General features: G+C 40.3%; 1 protein-coding gene across 3 annotated transcripts in view; it reads right to left on the bottom strand.

The window, feature by feature from the left end:
* Positions 1-1,754: 1,754 nt before the first annotated feature.
* HRH2 (histamine receptor H2) overlaps positions 1,755-23,317 on the bottom strand; it is a 31,351-nt gene continuing 9,788 nt past the window's right edge. For 2 of the 3 annotated variants that reach the window (XM_060765575.2, XM_060765576.2), the window contains exons 2-3: positions 20,737-22,449; positions 1,755-2,988 (exon numbers count right to left, since the gene is read on the bottom strand). In XM_060765575.2, coding sequence (XP_060621558.2) covers positions 2,802-2,988; positions 20,737-21,812 — 1,263 coding nt within the window. In that variant the 5' untranslated portion in view covers positions 21,813-22,449 and the 3' untranslated portion in view covers positions 1,755-2,801. Of the gene's footprint in view, positions 2,989-14,455; positions 14,600-20,736; positions 22,450-23,317 lie in introns of all 3 variants that reach the window. The other variant, XR_009630784.2, reaches the window with a different exon arrangement.

Raw genomic sequence — 23,317 nt, forward strand, 5'->3', positions numbered from 1 at the left:
TAAAGAAAAATAAAGAAATATGGAGAAATATATGGTAGCAAGGAGAGAGAGGCATGGTAGCAAGGATTGCGAGAATAGAGGTGCTTGAATAATTTTTTTGGCCATCCAGCTTGTTCCTTGGCTGTGAGAAGGGGGGGGGGTACTTGAGCAGTTTCTGCTGACCCTGCGGAGATGGGGCTATGGTGTGGGGACTGATACTGGCCCTTGAGAAACTCCAGGAGAGGTGGGCGGGGAAATGGATGGGGACCATTTCCAGTTCATTTGGCTCTTCATCCTTGGGAAACCACAATTCCCACAGATCAAACTATGTCTTCTTCTTTTTTTGAGGGGTGGAGTTGGAGGTCTTCGATAACAGAAGTGACTGCCCTGAGGCTACACAGTGAACACTATCATGATGCATTTACACATACAGATATGAGAAAGACTGAGCACATTTATAATTCCTTAGAGCCACTAGTATCATTCAAAATGCAGTTATCCGTACAGATTGGCTGAGATTAGGGACCTCAGCAAAAGTGAAAAACTGTGATTTTTTAAAAATCTTTTTTTACCTGAGAGAACACTACTCTTGGAATCTCTAGTTCCTTCAGCATGACTCTATGGTCAACTTTCAACTTTCAAATGCATCATGACATTGTCCATAGAGTCACGCTGGAGGATCTAGAGATTCCTATAGAAAACATATTAATCAAATCCATGAATAATCAATCTGTAACCTCTCTCTTGAGCAATTACCAACCTTATTATCTTCCAGGGCTCTGCAGGATCCAGTCTTTTCCTCCCTCTTCCTTCTGTTTATCTGTCTTCCTTATCTGCTCCAATCTGTACACCTTCTTCCCATTCAATAATTTAAACTTACCTTTTAACCTTCCTACTTTCTGCATATTTTTAAAAAATTCAGAACTGATTCCAATAAACCACAGCAAATAGACCGAATGCTGCTTCTGTTTAGAACTACACAAAGGTCATGCCAGCTTCAGAACCATGGCTTCTTGACTAAAAGGCTTGTGCCAGATTGCTAGAAGCATGCAGATTTAATGTAACCATTCAATGGGGAGAGAAATGTACATTTTCAATATGTTTAGAACCTGAAAGTTCTGAGAGTGCCTTGGACTGCGAGAAGATCCAACCAGTCCATCCTCCAGGAAATAAAGCCTGACTGCTCACTGGAGGGAAAGATACTAGAGACAAAGTTGAAGTACTTTGGCCACATCATGAGGAGACAGGAAAGCCTAGAGAAGACAATGATGCTGGGGAAAGTGGAAGGCAAAAGGAAGAGGGGCCGACCAAGGGCAAGATGGATGGATGGCATCCTTGAAGTGACTGGACTGACCTTGAGGGAGCTGGGGGTGGTAACGGCCGACAGGGAGCTCTGGCGTAGGATGGTCCATGAGGTCACGAAGAGTCGGAGACAACTGAACGAATGAACAACAACAAACATACAGCAATTTAAAGTTAAAAACCTCCCAGCCATTACAAAACAAGTGCCATTATTTCAAATTTGCCATTATTCCCACAAACCGTTCTCCCTCTGTGTTGTGTTAGATTAATAACTGATTGAAAATGTTCATAAAAATGTAGCCTTTGAAAATAGCATCTAGTTTTGATAACATTTCATTTTATATCAACATAAAATGGGATTTCAGGCATGAAGACTACTTCAGATATCAAAACTATGGATAGATAATCCTGCTATGAGATGTAAAGAGAAACAACAAAGTTCATTAAATGTTAGCATTTTATTGGGTTTTAAAAAAAACATTTCAAGTAATATTCTTCCTAAATGAAATTCCCACCCCATCCCACCATGTTTTATTTTTTAAAGTGGCATTTTGTGCTGAAATACACTAAAACCACTATTTTGATAATTTCGAACCAAATTTTGCTTAATAATTAAAATTGATTTTATTAAATATTAAAAACTCTCAATCTTTTCAAATGCATTTTATCTGACATTTTGGAAGCTACTGTATGAACCATTTCAGAAATACTAACACTGAATGCTGTCAATAATATAAATGTTCTCAGCACTTCCCTCTAACAAATGGGAAGGCACACTTTTAATACCATAACAACACCCCTCCTCCCCTTCTTCTTTGCATCTTCTAAACCAATCTTTCATTCTTGTCTTGTTCATTTTCATGCCTGACACATGACATGTTCTTTTAGGCCAGTGGTTCCCAAATTTTGGTCCTTCGGATGTTTGAATTTTACCTTTTAGACTGTTGGCCAGGCTGGTAGGATTTTGAGGAGTTGAGGTGTAAAATACTTGGAGGACCAAAGTTTGGGGATCATTATTTTAGATCAATATCTCCTGCAGATTCGGATTAGGAGGATGAAGAGAGCCAACTAAATTAAAAATAGATGCTCAAGTCATTTAGTGGGCCTTTTGGGAAAATGTAAGTCCAGGATTGTATTAGAGCTGCTATAATGATTTTGTTTCCCATTTATATATTCAAGCAAAGACAGGGTTTCTGCCCAAGCCTTTTTTTCTCATTACTGAAAGGAAACACATTGAGCAAATGACTATAAAATGGATGACAACTTCTTGGTTGTGACCACACAAATACTTCGGTGTATTCAAATTTGTGTACTTCTTTGTGTGCTTATCAACACACACCCTATAATATAATCAGGAGTCTTGGAGCAATATCCCAGTCCTTGAATAGTGAGCCCCACATCAGAACTTATTAGTTTAGACTACTGTAACATGGGTGCAACCATTTTACAGCCTTTTCAAAGAAATCTGTCTTGGCTCATCTGTCTCCATATGTGATTCCACAAGAAAGCAGGTTCTTTACTCAGGAGACAATGCAGTAGATATCTCTGTGCTGTGCAGAGGACTGTCTTGTCTTCTGTGCATTTGCTCCTGGCTCCTCAAACACTGGGATCCACACACCCCTCTTGGGAAGGATCTTGGCCAACCAGAAGCTTTGATAGCATGATACAATAGCAGAGGAGGTTTTATCACATGCTGGATTCAGATTCCTAGAGAGAAAACACAAATGGAAGTATTTGGATTTGCTGCCAGAGGATATTTTTTAAAGTATTTTATAGTGTTTTAGAATCTGTTTCAGAGTCCCCAAGTCAGGATGGATGAGTTTTTTTCTACCATATTGGCTTTCCAAAACCACAACCAAAGCAACACCTCAAATCCTTTCAATACTATGTATAAAGAAGTGCACCAAATTTGGGACTATCAAATTTAACTAAACTGAATTTCACCTTCCCCCATTTGCATTTTAAAAATTGATAGGCACATTTGTTCCCAGCATGGAAGGGACATGGCATGCCTTCCCACTGCGTGGTTTTTAAAGATGAAGACTCTGTTGAGGAAAAGCTGGCAACTCTAAAACAATCCTAAACACAAACTATTCAAAATCAGATTTGATGCTCTCTGCTTAGATGGAGAAATCTCTTGGTTTCCTTTCACCAGCATTCTGATTGTTTCAATCTCAAATGCTTTTTGCTGAATTAATAAAAAGCATTCAAGGATTTTGGAAAGTTTGGCATTCAAAAACTATTTAATAGCTACTATCATAGATCACAGCATAGAAGAAGTGCAATTTTGAATGAAAACTCCCCAAATCTTATAACAAGCACGACGTTTACAAGCTTTGATACAGACATTTCTGCAAATAACTTCATCAGTTATGGATCTTAAGAACTGTGTCTTGTGAGCCACACAGTGCTCAGATGTTTATGACAGAAAGACACCTGTTGCTACACCATGTACTCCAAGGATAAATATATTTTCACTTCTTATTGAACACATTTCATTGGGATATTGCCCCAGGAAGATCAGGCTTTCTCTAGCCACCTGGGAAGGGCAGGCAGTTGAAGAAAGCTAGATTCACTCGTCCTAACAGAAGAAATAGTAAATAGTGACCGCAGTAAAATAGTAAAGAGTAGAGACATCAGACTGGCAACAAAGATCCGCCTAGTCAAAGCCATGGTATTCCCTGTAGTCACCTACGGATGTGAGAGCTGGACCTTTGGGGAAGGCTGAGTGAAGGAAGATCGATGCTTTTGAGCTGTGGTGTTGGAGGAAAGTTCTGAGAGTGCCTTGGACTGCGAGAAGATCCAACCCGTCCATCCTCCAGGAAATAAAGCCCGGCTGCTCACTGGAAGGAAGGATACTAGAGACAAAGTTGAAGTACTTTGGCCACATCATGAGGAGACAGCAAAGCCTAGAGAAGACAATTATGCTGGGGAAAGTGGAAGGCAAAAGGAAGAGGGGCCGACCAAGGGCAAGATGGATGGATGGCATCCTTGAAGTGACTGGCTTGACCTTGAAGGAGCTGAGGGTGGTGACGGCCGACAGGGAGCGCTGGCGTGGGCTGGTCCATGAGGTCACGAAGAGTCAGAGACGACTGAACGAATGAACAACAACAGAAGAAACTTTGTTAGGATTGTGTGTGATCAAAATTTGGAAAGTATTATTTTGTCCTTTGCTTCCCAGAACTCTCACTCATGCTGATTGGGGATTCTGGGACTTGTAGCCCCAAGTCTTAGTTTGTCAAGCTGTGCCTTTGCCTTTTAGACTACAGAAAAGAAGGGAAGGCTGCTCTAGTCTCTGCCAAATTGAAAGCCCCTGTTTTTATTGAAAAAATATCACATCGAGGAAGGGGCAAGCTTGTTTTCTGCAACTTTGGAGATTAGGGCATGGAGCAATAGATTCAAATTACAATAAATAAATTCCACATAAACATTAGGAAGGATTTTCTGATGGTAAGATCTTTTCAGCAGTTGAACTCTCTGCCTGGAGAGTGATGGAGCCTCCTTCTCTGGAGGTTTTCAAGCAGAGGCTGGATGGCCATCTGTTGGGGGTGCTGTGATTGTGCTTTTCCTGCATGGCAGCGGGTTAGTTTGGATGGCCCTTGTTGTCTCTTCCCACTCTATAATTGTATGAAAAGCAAAAACATGCCCCCTTAAGGACATTTTTCTTTTAAAAATCACTAAAAACATGCCCCTCTTGAACTGCAACTTCAGAATCCAAAGAATACAGCAATAATATTGGAAATGGAATCAAAGTGGTCTAACCGTGTAGTGTGGATGGAACCCATATTGGCTGCATTTGTGCTGGGGCAGGATGCTGCCTGTTTTACCACTGTGAGTTAAGTTGCGTATTTAGTTATTTGAAGTGCTGTATTAAATAAGAATAGACTGCACACGGCTTGGGAACACCAAGAGAAATGAAATCAAGAGATGCATCTCTCAAGACTATCGGGACTCAGATTTTATTTGAAATGTTTCTGTTTTAATGGTGGGACTGCGGTATGAGGGAATAAAATGTATTATTAATATGTGGTACGTTGACATATTGTTTAATATATGCCTTTTATGGAATGTATTTAGTATGATGATGTATTTTAATATGTTGTGCCCCATCTTGATCCACAAGAAGCAGATAATAGGTATATTATTATTATGCAAAAAGGCCTTATTTTACATCAAAACTGGTAAGAAGGCTAATGTCTGCCACTCTATTCAAGGGCTCGGTTAGCTCTTCAAATCATTCAAGAACTTGTCAGTGATATACAGACTTGGTGCAATGAGTTAATGGATTGTGGATATAGAAACCACAATGAGATGAGTGCTGTATGTGTTTCATTTCTCAGTTTAAACAACAGGAATGTGCATATAATCTACACATTTATAACCACGGTTGAGCAAAGAGGGGGAAATGGTCTGTATAAAGTGAAAAACTCACAAATGCTTTGCACTCTGCGGTCTGTAGCAAACTTGAGAATTAGTTAAAGGATGCATCAGTGAGGAAATAAAACACCACAAAAAAGAAAACAAACAAGATAAAATGACAGGAATGTGCTTTCTCGTTGTTGATGGCCCAGCAAAAATATGAGGTATGAAGGGATCACACTTTTGTCTTTGAGGATCATTCTCAGTTCACAGCATAAGAGGAAGCAAAGATAGTTTTGCTCACATTGAATTTGAAAAGCTGAACACACTTCTAGTGGAAGTGTTATGCACACCTAGTGAGTTTAGATCAAAGCTTTCCCAAAGATATTGATTGGCAAGAGGAAACCAGCTTAAATTCATCCATAGTTTATCACATTTTAACAGAGTTCAAGTTTGTTTGTTTGTTTTTTAAAAAGGAAGATAACTAAGATTTCAGGATATGGCAGTAGCAGGCAGTGGCTTTTGTGACAAAGGTCAATTAATCTGCTCCAGATTTTAGTACAAAGTAAGGGAACCTTCAAAGTTGTTGCACAGTATTTTGGAGACAGGGTTCAGCACTTTGGATAGCTTCCCCTTCTCTGAACTAAAATTCAGAGGTGATTCATGGCTACAATGACATGGAAGGTGGGAAGGGTGCAGATTTCTTGGTAAAGCAAATTATAGTTGAAATATTGCATTATTGTTGCATCTATATTTGAAGCTTGACAGGTTCCTCACCAAAAACTTTCTGAGACTCTGGAAATTTGAGCACTGAGAAAAAGAATTTGCCTCACTCTTGCATCATGAGGTGCCCACAACTGCTTCTCCAAAGGATTATCCCTGTGCACAAAAGAGTGCTCAGGACATCAGTGTCAGGTACTCTGATCTCCAGCATATCAGAAACACTTTTACTGGGATGGGAAAATAGATATTTGGTTTTTCTTTTGGCCATTCATGACCATAAATGTTTGAATATTGTTAAATCCATCTTATGATAGCATAATGGCTAAACATGATTCCAGCCTACGTTTCACTTTGTGGTATGGGAGATGGAAGTCTATGACAGATGTAGGATGGGTGACATCTGGTTTGGCAACAGTACAAGTGAAAGGGATCTAGGAATCTTATTAGAGCACAATCTGAACATGATTCAGTAGTGTGATCCAGTATTTTAAAAAGCCAATGTGATTTTGGGCTGCACCAATAGTGTCTAGAGATTGAGAGAAGTAATAGTACCACTCTATTCTGCTTTGGTCAGACCGCACTTGGGATACTGTGTGCAGTTCTGGGCACCACAATTCAAGAGGGATATTGACAAGCTAGAAGATGTCCAGGGAAGGGTGACCAAAATGGTAAACAGTCTAGAAGCTCAGCTCACCTGGAATATTGTGTCCAATTCTGGAAACCACAATTCAAAAGAGATATTGACAAGCTGGAATGTGTCCAGAGGAGGGCGACTAAAATGATCAAGGGTCTGGAGAACAAGCCCTATGAGGAGCGGCTTAAGGAGCTGGGCATGTTTAGCCAGAAGAAGAGAAGGCTGAGAGGAGATATGACAGCCATCTATAAATATGTGAGAGGAAGCCACAGGGAGGAGGGAGCAAGCTTGTTTTCTGCTTCCCTGGAGATTAGGACGTGGAACAATGGCTTCAAACTACAAGAAAGGAGATTCCATCTGAACATGAGGAAGAACTTCCTGACTGTGAGAGCCGTTCAACAGTGGAACTCTCTGCCCTGGAGCGTGGCGGAGGCTCCTTCTTTGGAAGCTTTTAAACAGAGGCTGGATGGCCTTCTGTCAGGGGTTATTTGAATGCAATATTCCTGCTTCTTGGCAGGGGGTTGGACTGGATGGCCCATGAGGTCTCTTCCAACTCTTTGATTCTATGATTCTATGATTCTAGGAGTAGCTTAGGGAGCTGGGTATGTTCAGTTTGCAGAAAAGAAGGTTGAGGAGACATGATAGCTGTGTTTAACTATTTGAAAGGATGTCACATTAATGAGGGGAGAAGCTTGTTTTCTGCTGCTTTACAAGGACATGGAGCAATGGATTCAAATTGTAGGTCCTAGACACTAGAAATAATCTCCTGATGGTTAGAGCTGTTTGGCAGTGGAATATGCAACCACAAGTGTGTGGTGAACTCTTCTTTGAAAGTTTTAAAACAGAGGCTTGATAGCCATCTGTTGGGGGTGTTCGAATTGTGGAATTCTGCGTGTCAGAATGGAGTTGAACTGATAGGCTCATGTGTTTTCTCCCAACATTGTGTTTTTATAGATTGTATTCTCTGGCTCAGATTTTGAGGAATTCAGGCCATCATAATACAGATATGTCTCAGCAAAACTTCTGCTAGTAAAGTTTCCTTTATGAAGGTTTTAGAGTTTCCAAAATCGTCATATAGTGAGAAGTGCGCTCCTTCCCACTTAGTGGAAGGGAAAATCCTTTCATTAAGGCCAGACCATCACCAGGTTGGACCTGTTGTGAATCAGCTCTTTAGGCTGATAACAAAGGAACTAGAGCACATTTTCCACCCAACTTGCTTTGGCATGATAGTCCTTATTAGTTATCCATCATTTCACTTTTCAGCTGCTTTTAAAATATCCGAATTTCTCTCTCCTACTGCTTTCTCCTTTGTATCCAGTTTATGCAAGCCTGAATTCAAAGTGCAAAGTAGCACTCAGCAGGTAGGAGGGAAAAGGGCAGAAACTTGCTCTTCCTAGTAGACTGAGGCAAAAGTAAGCTGCTTCAGCCTCACCTAGCTTCTGTGACCTTCCTCACTAATACCTTTTGCCTTCTTGAAAACATTCTGATGTTGCTTAGACAGAATTGTCCTTCTGTCTACATCTATCTACATCTGATGAGATAGATAAAGAAATAGGAAGTGGATGTAGAGGAACCCCAAAGTCATGCCCTGTAGAGAAATGTTTATTATAAAGTGTTTATTATACTGTGTTTAAACTGTATTTATGTTTTACATTGGTTGCCGTGGCCTAGCTGTGAGAGATAGGTTGCCATGGTGACAAGGCAGAAGAGGAGGTGGGCGGAGCTTAAGGAGAAAAAGGTTTGAAAGTGACAGTTAATTTTCAGTCAGGAGGATGAGACCCTGAGAGGAGGAGCAGAGTCAGATAGGACTCTGGAAAAGTAGTTTAGTCAGGAGGAAGAGACCCTGAGAAGAGGAGCAGAGTTAGTTAGGGCTCTGTGGAGTGAAGCAGTATAGATTCAGTTAGTTCTTAGTATTTGTGAATATTTCTTCAGCAAGGGAGCTGAAGGTGAAACCTAGTTAGATTGCTTGAGTTAAAAAGAATCTAACAGAGGGGGTTTTAGGATCGACAGTAGTGGAAGACTGGGGATCAGTGGTTTGATCCGGTATAGGACAAACAGTGAGAATATTCACAACAAGGAACACTGAAATAATAAAGCACTTCACTGTAGAAGGAGTTTATAAGATTGTAACATCTAAAGCCTGAATGTATCTCAACCAAGCCATATTGTAACCATCAAGCATATGCCAAGCTCAACATCTCAATATTGCAACAATTACGCTTTGTTTAACAATAAACTTGTTCTCTTTGTATTTTAAACCTGCCTCCTCCATTGATTTTACGTTCGGTGCATTCCACTCTACCAAAGTTACCTCACAACGCAAATAGGGATAAACAGAGACTTTAAGACCAGCGTCTCTAAATATATTGGTGGCAGTTTAATTTAATAGCAGTCTAGGAACTTTCTTACATTTTTGGTGGTCCCATTTGGTGGGATTAACGCACGACTTTACATTTTATTGGTGGCATTGATACGTCTTTACATGCCCCCAACTCATAAAAATATAGATCAGCATTCAACTTTTCAATGGCAAAACTGGCTGCTTCTGTGGAAGCTTTGGAGATCTGTCCTCACAGTTTTGGATTACCCGGGTATGTCTGTTTTTATTTTTTATTTTATTTAAATAGCCTAAGATCCCAACATCTCTAAGTGATATACAGGAAGGTTTTACTGGGATCCCAGCAATTCTGGTGGCGGTTGTCTTTGCCAATACAAGGGAAATACTGTATTTTCACAAAGAACTTCAGCTTCAATTATTAATTATTTTACACCCCACCTTTCTCCCAGAAGAGGACCCAAATAAAAATCTGGGTAAAGTTCTCCAGTTATAGAATATGTGCAGAGCAATAGGATACATCACTAGGAAGTCCAAACTTCCCAGGCCTACTGTGGGCACTGGCCCTGCCAGATGGATAATTCTCCCAAAATAACTTTTACGAGCTCTGGATCTGCACAGATAAGAGGCTGGGTTGTTGTTAAGCTTTTGAATGGGATACACTTAAATGGAAGTATGCTATCTGTATGAAATCATATCCTCACATTGACATCACATTGACATCATGACATATGACTGTCATGATTTTAAAAACTATGGTGGCCTTTTTTAGACTTGGAGAAACAGAAATATGGTAGATGCCCCGAGGTACTGGATTCCCAATTACAATGTACATGGAGAAAAAACTGATTAAAATAAAACTTGATATAAATCAAACTATAATAGCTTAAATTCTAGGGCTGGAAGCTACCATTTTAAATACAGTCCTTAATTACATTTACTGCTTTTTTTGTACAAGGCTTGGACTGCTCACTGGCATCAACTGAAATACGACCTTTAATATTAACTGACTTTTTCATTTCCCTGTCAAAGGGGGATGGATATAACTATGTGAAGCTGAAATTGTCCGTGATCTTCCTCCACAGGGCAAGCAAAAGGCAAAGAACTCCTGAGGAGAGGCCAATCTGTAGCTACTGAGACGTGAGCAGAACTCTTGAGAAGCTCTAATTCAGTCATTTTGCCAACAAGAAAGACACGAATGCAAAGAAAGTTAATGGTCTAGGTACGAGATCAGAGCAAGCCTCTGAGGGTGTCAGTGACCCACTTTGTTGCCTGCTCATCAAGTAGTTTTGTCATGCACAGGGACTCTACTCCTTTCCATTCGGGCCATGCTGTGCCACCTCATCTTTATTCAAAAGACATCAAGTGGTTCAGCCACCACTGCTGTCCCTGCCACTTTGGCCTCTGTGATGAATGCATTCAAGGGTCACTGCCTGTCACATAAATATTCTGGGACCAAGGGACATTTTCAAGGAAACCTCATTACAAGCCACAAGAGGTGACTTGGTTGTACATCCCCTGCTAGCTTGTTCAAGTACTGCCAGGGAGCAGACCCATTTGAAGGAGCTATTGACATGCACTGCAGCATTCGCATTTCTTTCTCCCTCACATAGGCAGAAATGCCAAATGTATGTGATCTTGCGCAAGGTTATAAGTGCCCTGTCTTGGAGCCAGCATAACAATTGTATCTGAGTTTGGGCAGACAAAGTGACCTCTTTATTATTATTATTTTTAAACCTCCATGACACTGTCAATAAAACTGAGGCAAACTAGAAAGAGCAAGCTTATCAGCAGCAGAGAGATGTGAGGCGGCAGAGGTGACTCTGACCTTACCTTGCTAAGCCCTGCTCAGGTTTTCCTTTCCAGTCTCACTGTAAATACTAATTCCATTACAGTCTGAACTTCTGACTTTCTATAGATGACTCATTCTGACTTTCCATCGGGCGTAGATTATCAACATACAGGAAACAGTTTTGAGATGTGTGTGTTTGGGGGGAGAGGGCTGTTATGTTGGAATTGGTCCTCAAATATGAATTCAACTAAAAGTGCTTGTTCAGTTGGATATTTCATTATGAGATTCTTCATTGAAAGCAATCCTAGACTCTGCACGTGTTCGTGTGCTTGTGTGCATGTGAGTGAGTGCTGTAGCACGGCAGTTCCTCCATTTGCAAATGGGAATGCTCAGGGGAAGGGGAAGTACAGGTAATTGAGGCAGCATGTCCCTCATTCAGTTATATACTGTCCTCTTTGACAACATCCTGAATGTATTGGAGCTGATAAGATTTCTCCTTGACAATGTGCCCTCTGATATCCTTTCTATATCTGCAGAGAAAGAACAAAAACCGTGATGAAAGGCCTATGTATTTAAGTCCTACTCTGCGTCAGCTGTCACCTGTGCCCCAAATTTTGACATTGGCCCCTCAGCGGCTTTGATCTCTTTTTTGTGTGATGCATGGGTGAAAATGAATACCAAATGCATAAGATAGTCTCATGTATAAGTTGAAGGCAAGTATTAAGCAGAGGTTTTATACAGCTTGTGGATAAGTCAAGGGTTATTCTGAAGAGGCAAAAGCACCAATGAAAGATTAGTGGCCTAGCATTTAAAAAGGCCAGAAGCAGCACTACTGTGGATGAAGTAGAGGAGATTGATGCTTCTTTGCATTCTCCTGGGAAAGACTAAGTTCCTGCCTTTTGCCACTCTACTCAGAGAAGATAGTTCCATTTTGATAAAAAATGTAGAGTATTTACATTGACCTATGGAGACGTTGACCCAAGTTTTTGGTGTGAATTTTTGACTAACATTTCTAGACTGATATATGAATATATACAGCATTTTAAGTGAGGGATGAAAATGGTGTAATCCATGGGCTACATAATGTGTCTTTTGGCCCTCCTGGGTCCCTGAACCCCATTTATAAACCAAACATGTATTTTGAAAAGTTGTTTTCAGCTGAAAACAAATCACAGGGAGCACATTTCACTATTTCTGACCCTTCTTCAAAAGAACAAGAATGCTCCCCTCCCTAAAAAAGAAAGCCTACCATACTACACACTCCTAAATAGACTGGGAATGACTTCAGTCACAGATAAGTATTAGGCTTGTGCAATTCGGCTGGAAGGCAATCTGGTTTTGGCTTCCGAATTTCATTGGGCACCCAGATCCGTTTTTTGGGAGCCTCCCAAAAATTGGCTAATGGAAATATCTGTTTTTGGCTAGGCAGCTGAAAGATCCAGGAAGATCCAACCAATTTGTGGCAGTGGGGAACTTACAAGGCTCCCCTTTCTAGTCCTGGGATCTTTTCCTTTCTTCCTTTCAAGGGAGTCTAAGCAATAGAGTTAAGGAAGCACCTTCCTGGGACCCTTTCTTTGCTTACCTTCAAGTAAGTCTGGGTTTGAGCATTGAAGTTAAGGAAGCAATGTGTAAGACATGTTACAGTTTTCTTCTATTCAGATTGGCCCAACAGGCTGGGCTCACAGGGACTCCCCATGCGAGCAGCATGCATCAGCCTTTTTGCGTGCCGCTGATGCCGAATAGGGGAGGAGGAACCGTGATCGGCTGCCACGTTGTCCCGTAAAGGATGAAAAATGTGACAGCTGGGTTCTTACTGTTACGGCATCTGACCAAGTTGAACAAGCCAAATTGGCCGAAGGGAACTAACCACTCCTGAATATATGCACAATAAATATACTGGTATAGCTTACAAACCGCCCCCCCTCATTTTCTGAATGTGCCCACTCCAGTTTTAAAATCAGGCTCCCATTTCCTTACTGCAAGTACTTTATGAGGCATATCAAGGGCAGTGGACCCCTCAATTTAAGGGGACCTCTCAATTTAATTACTCAGTATTTGATTTAGGCTTATATGCTTTTGACAAATAATTGTATGATCTCAAAGCCTCATCTCCAACTAAATTATATAGGCAGGAATGAAGGGAAATTACTTGAACTTCCTCTCTCTTATTCCCATAGCTGGTCTTACTTCTGGTCAAGGGAAAGGCATTGATTTCCAAAGATAGGAAGAATGGAGAGCAGTAAAACCCCATGTCACCAGCCAATATCTCCAGACCACTTTTTCCTCGTGAGTTTCCTTCATAATTTCTAGATTTACCATGATTGTCATAAAAGGCTATCTTTTTTAATACAGAAAACACATACTGATTTCCATCTGATAAATATAAGAAGATGGGGAGAATACAGACATTCATTCATGTCATGAGATGATTAGTCCCCACAGGGAAGCTCGACATTAATTGGTTCAGGCAATGTTTCTGGTAAACGTTCCTTCAGGAAATGTTAAACATAGCTTAGCATGCTGGGAAGGCAGAGAAGTTTTAAGCTGTCATCTTCCTGTATGGACTAGCAATTAGGTCAGATAAATTATTCTCCAAAGACTGATCCAGTCTGAGAACAAAAAAAAGTTATTATTCATCATTTCCTGTTCATTCTATGGTACTATGAGGGAAATAACTCTTCCTGGAAGCTCTTACATTTTCCTGGAAGTTTCTTCCTAGAGGTTGGTTTTAGGGAGACTGAAGCTTTTATTAAATTTTTCTCCCTTTCCTGTTTCCTAAACTCCCAGTGCAAAATGCATTTCCTACTGCTGCTAATCCAAAAATATTGCACAGCTATTTTATATTTCCCTACTTAAGTGATTTCCCACAGAATGGAGATTGGGGAAGAAAGTGACAAGGATTTGGGTCCACCTGAAATAATATAGAATCTCACTCCACTGAGAGTATGACTGACAATTCAACTCAAGGTAGAGCTACCATTAAACTAATGGAAGAGGCTTTTCACAATCAGAAATCCAAAACAGCATGAATCTGTAGTAAAAGCAATATATATATATATATATCAGTTTTAAGATACCCTCCCCCCACCTTCCATGGCATATAAACTTCTCTAAAAATGGGGTGCATCTTAGAATCACAGATGCTTTTTAAAATAAATTAAAATATTTTCTATTGGTTTGTACTGGTGTTTGTCTTACAATGGATGATGTCTTCGAATTTAAGAATTTCAGTAAAAATTAAACCGAAAATGGCCATAGAAGGAAGAAGCACCATTCAACAGTATCAAAGGACCTTTTCACTTTCAGAATACAACACAGCACAGATACTCACCCAAGCACCCCTGCTTTTAATCTTTCCACAGCAGAAAATCTAACTGTTTCCTTCTGTCCTTCCATGGATTTTGGAACAGGACAGTTAGAATTGTGTCACAGCTAATGGCCTGGCCTGGCTGCAGTTTAGGAAAAGGTGGCAGAGCTGAAAAATGAAAAGGAAGAAGGGAGGAAGAAAAGGAGCGCAAGGGGAGGGAAAGAGAAAGGGGAAGGAAGGATCTGTCAGTGCCACCAGAAAATAATATAATTAAGAGGTATGCGTTTCATCTTATTTTTTGTCTCCTGTACCTTGGCAACACAATGACACACTTTTTTCCATAAGCTCTGGTTTATATCACCCAGGCCTGGATTCAAGATGAACCAGTGAGGAAAACCAGAATTGCAACTCAAAACAGCCTCATTTGTCATCAGTAATGTGGTTACTTCTGCAGTGACAATGAACACATTTTTCTTCATATCTAATGTGAAGCTACAAATCACCTCTACACACAACTTAGAGATACAAAAGCTGCAAACAGAGTTTTTTTTAATACTGCATATATACTAACCCTGTTGCCCCAATATAACATATGGATGATGGCTGCTTTTGTATAACAGTTGTGGGGGGTGGGGGGGATGCATGACCAAATGAGAGGACAGAGGATAATACAAATTTGCATCAAAACTTACATGTGCTATACATGCCTGTTGCATCCTATGGTGTTCAGATGCTAACTGCTGATGGATGCTTTCAAAACCCTTCCTTGATCTCCTGTCCTATAACTCTTCATCTTTCAACCAGGGCTGGACAGCTATCCGAGCAGGATGCCTTCATAAAAATCATCATCTCCTCTGCCCATTCCCACCTGATTTATCTCTATGGCAGTACAAAGTCTAGAAAAGTATTCTTATGATATCATTTATCTGGAGACTTAAAGCTGAAGCTGGATGGCCATTTGTTGGGCATGCTTTGATTGTGTGTTCCTGCAAGGCAGTGGATTGGACTGAATAGCCCTTGTGGTCTCTTTCAACTTTATGATTCTGTGACTGGGAGAGTAGAAACTATGTTGACTTCTAGTGCAATTTCATTCCCTTGGAAATTGACAGCTGTAGGGCTGTTCCTTCTTGGGGCCTCACCACATGAAGACTTCCTTATGTTTCTAGATATTTTAAAAATCACATCCCACAGAGGCCATAAAATGATGCAAGAATACTTCCAGGAATTGCCCATGGGGCTCCCATTTTAAAGTGTCAGAAACTGGTACTTTTAGAGTATAGTGTTGCCCGAATCCAGAACTCTCAATTTACTTGGAAGCAGCGAAAAGCAGGTACTTTAATGTGTGATGGCAACTGCTGGGTGTCTGTTGTACTGTTTTATGATTGTAACTATAGTGGTGATTGCTGTTGAAACAATACGTATGATGCGGAGACAGCCATTCTCTGTACAAGGAAAGGCAAGAAACACAAAGATAGAAGACAGTTTCTCCTACTTTCCTCTGCTTCCTTCCCCCATGGGTTGAGGTCCTTTGTTGCCCAAAGATGGCAGGAAAGTGACTGAGTGCATCCTTATGTCCAGACAGTGGCCAAGAGACAGGAAAAAACTACACTTGAGAGTTCCCTTTCCCCAAGCTGCTGTTGCTTAGCTGTGTTGTACAAGGAGATACCGTGGCCACTTCCACACAGCTATATAAAATCCACACTGAACTGGATTATAAGGCAGTGTGGACTCAGATAATTCAATTCAAAGCAGATATTGTGGATTATCTGCCTTGATATTATGGGTTATATGACTGTGTGGAAGAGCCCTGAATTTCTCCTTGCACATTGTCTCCCAAAGTACATATGCTAGTATCCTATACAGACTACATATGAACAAAGGAAAGAATATTCTCAGTTATAGCACCTGAGATGTGGAATACTTTCCACACAGCAATTGCTTAGTTGAATTGATTTATCTGATTTCATTGTAGATTGTTTTGGCTACTTTTTTGTATTGATTCTATATTTTGTTGCTTTATTTATATTTTATTGTTCTATGTATACTTGTATGACAACATACTATCGGTAAGAATAACAGACACTTTAACGATGAACACCAGAGTGCTATGTTCTCAGCCAGCATATCACTGATACAGAAGGATTCGTTTGGAGGAAAAAACATTTCCATTTGATTATGGCCTAGTTACATTTTCAGGTGACAGCCCCACAGGAATCTGACACAAGGTGATTCTTACCACAGAGAACAAAGGGAACATCTGGCAGCAGTTTTCAGAGAATCTGAAGATCTGAATACAATGTTTTGGAGATGAAAGGTTCTCTGTTGACTAATTTTTGCCTGACCCCTTATGCAACCTAGACAGACAATTCTTAAAAATCTAGAAATTCGTCCCTGGTGATGAATTACTGTATATCCAATTTCATAATTGCTTTCTCACGTCTGTTATGAATAAGTATCCCTTTAGCTTACAACCATCAGTTATTTTCCTACTTAGTCTATTGTGCTGCTTATTACACTATTCCAGTGCATCCAAAATCTCAATAATTTTTATGCATTCTTTCATTTGTCATCTCTTGGATTCTTTATGTGATAATGGCATCTTATTACATAGTACAACAACATTTTATTATGGTCCAAAGGCCCTTAAAATACACAGTAACCTAAATACTCTAGCCAACAGATCCCCTTTTATCTTAGAAGCTAAACAGGGTCAACCTCCTTTAATACTTGAATGGAAACTGCAAACGAATACTGGGTGTTGAAGGTTAGATTTCAGAGGAAAGAAGGGGCAAGACCACCTCTGAGTTTTCCTTGCCCAAGAAAACCTAGGAAACCCATGGAGTTGTTATAACTTGACAGGGCACTTAAAGGCACGGGCATGCAAACACACAGCACTACAAAGGAAAGAAAACGAGGGAATGATTGGAATCTCCCCCAACAAACTTCCCCCAACAAACTGGACATGAAGTGGAATGAGATGTAAAACTCCTCTCCCCCTTCCCACTAAAATTCCAGACAATGACTCAACTACACCTGCATTTTGCATTTTCCAAAGCTTTTCATTCAATTGCATATTGTATGAACAGTATGGAATCAAGTTAGGCACTTTCTGTGACAGTGTTTTCTTTACTTAGAAAATGAAAGCAGAATAAATTAATGGGTCAAGTTTACAAAAATGCAGAATTGTCATTAGCATGCAAGGAGAGTTTTTAAAGAGTAAACATAGTTCTCAATCTATTTATCTCTCTGCAAACCAACTGATTCAGGTTGCAATGCTACACTCATTTACACAAAGGATGAAACCCACTATACCTAAGAAAGATTTCTTATTGTCAAAGGCTTCAATGGCTGGAATCACTGGGTTGTTGTAGGTTTTTTGTGCTATATGGTCATGTACCTCTGAGAATGCCTGCCATAGATGCAGGTGAAACATCAGGAGAGAATGCTTCTAGAACATGGCCATATAGCCTGAAAAAACTACAACAACCCAAGAAAATAAAAAACAGTTACAAAAAGAGATATGAAACATATTAAAGGTTATCATTAAAATCCACTCCCTTTCAAATATTTTATTTATCAAAGGATAAGTCCTTTATTTTACACAGAGGGCATTTGATCCACAAGGAGATCCAAATGTGCATAGCTAATGAAGACCAATCAGTAAATCAAGAATGTAGAACACTTAATTTGCATTTTTGAGAGTCTCTCAGCATCTATAGAATATTTTTCTGTACAACTGAACCACTGCATTTCCGCTTCCTCACTCCCTGTAAAGGTGTATGGAGTGCAAAGGCCAGTGTAAGATTGCAGGTTCTGCATGCTGGATGAAGCCAAGGGTCCCAAATAAAATCTGTGGCATCCTCACTTTTTATAATAAAGTATATTATATCTTGTCTGCACCTATTTTACCTTAAGTGGATAATTAAAAGGAGTAAGAAGCTGAAGGAAGCGTAGGAGGGGTTGGGTAAAAAGCAGAAAGGGTAAAGAGAAAGAAAGAGGTGTAAAGCCAAGAGCATCAGTGACTAAAAGTGGAAAGAGATGAATATTCCTTTTTGTTTTATGACCTCATACCAGCATTGGTCATGGAAAAAACAGAAGAATCAAATCTTTGTTGGCACTTCCTGGAATCATGCTTGCAAAAGCAAGTGCTATCTGCTAGCTGGAAAATTTCTTTTCAACTGACCAAGTCGTAGTACTAGCTTTAGATAAAAAGTTTGGGAAGAAACTGGAACTCAGATGTGCTTGTGAGAAGCAAGGAGTACCACCACTACTGCTACCTTTTCCTTAGCTTTTTAGGAATACAATCAGTGCAGCCTGGTTATCAGTTGTGCCCACCTTCTTGGAACCTAAATCTTATTATTATTTGCTTAAGGGATTACACAATTAAGCCTACATGAGCTCTTTCCACTGCTGATTACGTAGGATCTCCTTCAGTACTTTAAGCTTTAGATATGTGCCAGTCTCTCCCCATTCTCAAACATCTACTTCACTATTAATTGCCATTCAGTCTCTTCAAAGGAACAAAGGCCTTCCTAAGAACAAGTGATTATGATCTCATTTGTTTGTTAGGACCCTCAAGGAGACAATTTTGTTTCTTCTACTGCACAACCAAATCAATATGAAAGTAAAAGTATCAAACATCTAACTTATGCTCAAGGGCATAAAGGCTGCCATTTCCCAATCTCTAGCAAGACCCTTGTGATTCTGGGGAGCTTCCTCTAATTTGATAACGTCTGGGTATCCTATGCTGTAATTTAGTGTTAACAGCTACAGTCTTGATATAAGAATAGGTAATTGCACTCAAAGGACATAGCTGGTGATCGGGAGCTACCTCACTTCTTTCTCCATTACAGAATTGTAGCCAGGTGTTGCCTGGCTGCCCCATTTTCCCCTACCCTTTCCACAGCCTGTAAATAACCATGGCTACAATCCCAGAAGTTGGAAGCTGCCAGGGGAAGGGAGCTATAGATTATTACATTCTATATACCAATGATTCCCAAACTTTGGTCCTCCAGGTGTTTTGATCTTCATCTCCCAGAAGTCATGAGTAGTTTGACTAACAGCCAGGAATTCTGAGACCTGGAGTTCAAAACATCAATAAGGCTAACATTTGGAAACCACTATTCTACACCTTTTGATGAAGAACCCTTGCCTTATGTGCTAGTCTGCCAGTAAAACACACACACACCCATGTTTCATAGTGAAGGTTACTATTGGACATTTTTTCTCTTTTACTAATAATTTTTAAACCCAAGTGACTGGTATTTCATTCAGTAATTGTCATCACCAATCATCATCATCTACCCCACTTTTCTTCCAGATTGGGGCTCCCAAATTTGATCTTGTTCATTCCTTGGTGTTTATAACTCACACTCATGAGGTGTTATATAAAAAGAGATCCTTTATGTGTGCTGATATCACATTTATAAGCATAAATGTCATATTTTTGGTATAGAAATTTGTGCATATGCCTCTAAAAATATTGTTGCTGTGTACATTCAGATAATTACTGATTTATGTTGACCCTAAGGCAAATCTATAACAGGTGTTTCTTCTGAGATTTGTTCAGAGAGGTTTTGCCTTTGCCTTATCCGAGGCAAACAGAATGTGACTTGCCCAAGGATTACCAAGTGGGTTTGAAACTATGGTATCCCAGTGTTCTCACCCAAAACTAAAATCACTACATATTTTGGTTCTTATTACCCTCGTAAGAGAGATACTTCTGTTTCATTTTGTTTTAAAAACGTATTAGGAATCAAAGGTTCATCTTGTACATTTGCTTTAATCATTTTGAAAATGATTCCTGAATGAATTTCTCAAGTTTGAGGGTAAACCAACTTTGAGTAAGAGCCAGTGTGATGTAAATATTAGAACAGAGCTCAAGGAGACCAGAGTTCAAAGCTTTACACATCTGTGAAAATCCAGTGATTGATCCTGGGAAAATTACTCTCTCTCAGACACAAATGAAGACAATGGCAACACTCCTCTGAAGAAATCTTGTCAAGAAACCCCTGTGATTGGTTTTCCTTATGGTCACCATCAATTTCAAGAAGTCTTGCTAAGAAAACCTCATGATAGGGTTGCTGTACATTGGAGCTGACTTAAAGGCACTTAACCACAAACCCTAATTTATTTGAGTATTCTCTATCAGTAGATGCTTGGCCCATAAAATTGTCTACAAAGCTTGTGCCACTTAAACATTTCACATGAATTCAGAATCAAAATAGATGTTATTCAGTTTCAGTCCTTTTACTACCATCAGAACAATATTATTGAGCCTGCAAGGTCACTCAGAAACATCTTACCTTTCCAAGCTGTCTCGGACAAGAGAATTTCCCTTTTCATCCACTGTATGCAGCTGTAGAGAATTATTCTCCAGTTTACACTGTGCCTGATTAAAGGTCTTGTCCCTCATCTCCTGGTTGAGAGGGATTTTTCTGGTTTCTGGTACCACCTTCCTACATCGGAGCAACCTCTGATAAGCTGTTCGGAAGTCCCTGTTCAGTGCAGCATACAAGATAGGGTTCAAGGCTGAATTGGCATACCCAAGCCACACGACAATAGTCAGTAATGTTTCATATACTGCACCCTGTATGCCCCGGTACATGAACACTGTAAAATAAGGAAACCAGCAGATAATGAAGGCTCCCATCACAGCAGCAAGGGTCACAGTGGCTTTGTGTTCCTTCAAAGTTGGCAATGCATTTCTAGCATTCGTGCAGCAGCTGGTGTAGTTGATTCTCTGTGCTTGTTCCCTGGCTATTTTGAATATACGGTAGTATGTAATGCACATGACAACCAAAGGGAGGTAAAAAGTAAGCAAGCCATCCACTAGTACATAGAGAGCATTGACCTCAAGCATGCATTCCTGTTTTCTATCCATGACATGTGTATTCTGGATAGTTGTATTATTGGTATTCCAGCCCAAATGAATGGGCAGGAAGGAGACCATGAGTGACACTACCCAGATAAGGATCAGAGCTACACCTGCCCGGAAGGGAGTGACCACGGAATGGTAGCGGAGAGGTGCTGTGATGGCATAGTAGCGGTCAAGGCTAATCACGAAGAGGTTGAGGATGGAGGCCGTGCACAGCATGACATCTAAGCTGATGTAGATATTGCACCAAGTAATGCCCATGGACCATGTATGGGAAGAGATCTCATATGTAGCTGAAAAGGGCATCACCAATAAGCCCAGTAGCAGATCTGTGAAGGCCAGGGAGACAATGAAGCAGTTGGTCAGGCTGCGGAGCCTTCGATTTAAACAGACTACAAGGCACACCATAACATTGCCACAAACAGTCACAACCACGAGGACTGTAAGGGTAATCCCAATCAGCACCTGGTGGAGAGAACTGTCTGTAACATTTGTAGAATTCATGATGACAAGAGAAACAACTCCTGTTTTTACTTCATGCAGATTTACATGACAGTGGCCTCGGAAAGAACTGCTATGTTAGATTCTAATTTATCTGCATTCTTCTATTTTCCCCCTATCAGTCCCTATAAACTGTGACAAAATGCATTTCCTCAGCAAGAGAAATCCAATACCATCTCTGATTATATATCTGTAGGAAGACTGGTATGGCTAAACAAGTCCTCATCTCATTCATTCTGCTCCAGAAGGATCCAAGAAAAGTATTGTGCTGAACATAATGAAACTCTCCTGTTCGCAACGTTCCACCAAGAGTTTCTTTTGGAAATCTGATGCCAGCCTCGATCTCTTATAGTTCCTGATTTAGCAGGTTTCCTCTCATGTTTCTTATGTTCTAGCCAGTTCTTTTGGTTTTGTCTCACCCTTTTCTTCACCTTCTTTTTCCTGCTTTCACAGTAATCATTGGGACATATTAAGTGATGTGATACGTTAGAAACTGCACTCGGTTTCATAGGTCAGGCCAAAAACGAATTGGTAGAGTCCCAGCTGTGTTACTCTTGGACAATTTCTCCACTTACATATCTTGAAGGTAAATTAGAATAACTGAAGAGAAACAAGATGGATACTCCTTCTTGGACAAAATCTGTAAGAAAAAATAGAGTTAGGTGATATGAATGGGATTCAGGGAGCTATGTTATATCAGGTCAGAAAGACATTTAAGCAGTAGCTTTCAAAAGTGTCAGATAGGAAGGGTCTTTCCCATCACCTGCTACTGATCTTCCCTAATTTAGCTTGAACATAGAGCACCGTATCCATTTATGCACAAACTGAATTCCTTTCCCCTATGTTCTAAGTAGAACTTGGAAACTTCCATTTTTGGATTACAACTCCAAGAATCCATCCATGACACTGGTCCTAAGAAGCAGGTAAAGATTTTTGTTTATGAACCCTTAGGTGACAGCTCAGTGAAGCATCCTTGATATCCCTAAACTTCCCCAAACTGCAAAGGGACGCATCACAGCAGGCTCATCTCATCTCATCTCAATTCATCTCATCTCATCGCAGTCTCTCAAGTTGCTCCTGACACGGAAAAAAAACCCTCATCTCATCTCACCCAGTCTGTTTATACTTTCAGTTGCATCACTATGGTTACTGATCACATCAGCCATGGCTGAGATGGGGCTAAACCAAAGGCTGAGATCAGATAAATATGTAGGACCAGCAATCTGCTCAAGGTTATGGAGCACGCCCACACAGTGTGTGTCCTGATTATATTTTGGATAAGAGTAATGAAGGAGGATAACAGCAATTACTTAATTACTTTAAGAAATTATATACTATGACAGGCATGTAGCCGGGGGGGGGGGGGGGGGGGGGCGGCTCAGGGGACTTCAGTCCCATCCCCGTCCCCCCTAAATTCTTATGGTGGCTCGTGAAAAGGCCTTACTGGTGCATTATTTAAACTGTTATGTTTATTCATATCATGATCTGATCACCATACTCAATATATC

Source organism: Anolis sagrei, chromosome 2, assembly GCF_037176765.1.
Source record: "Anolis sagrei isolate rAnoSag1 chromosome 2, rAnoSag1.mat, whole genome shotgun sequence".
Lineage (NCBI taxonomy): Eukaryota > Metazoa > Chordata > Lepidosauria > Squamata > Dactyloidae > Anolis > Anolis sagrei.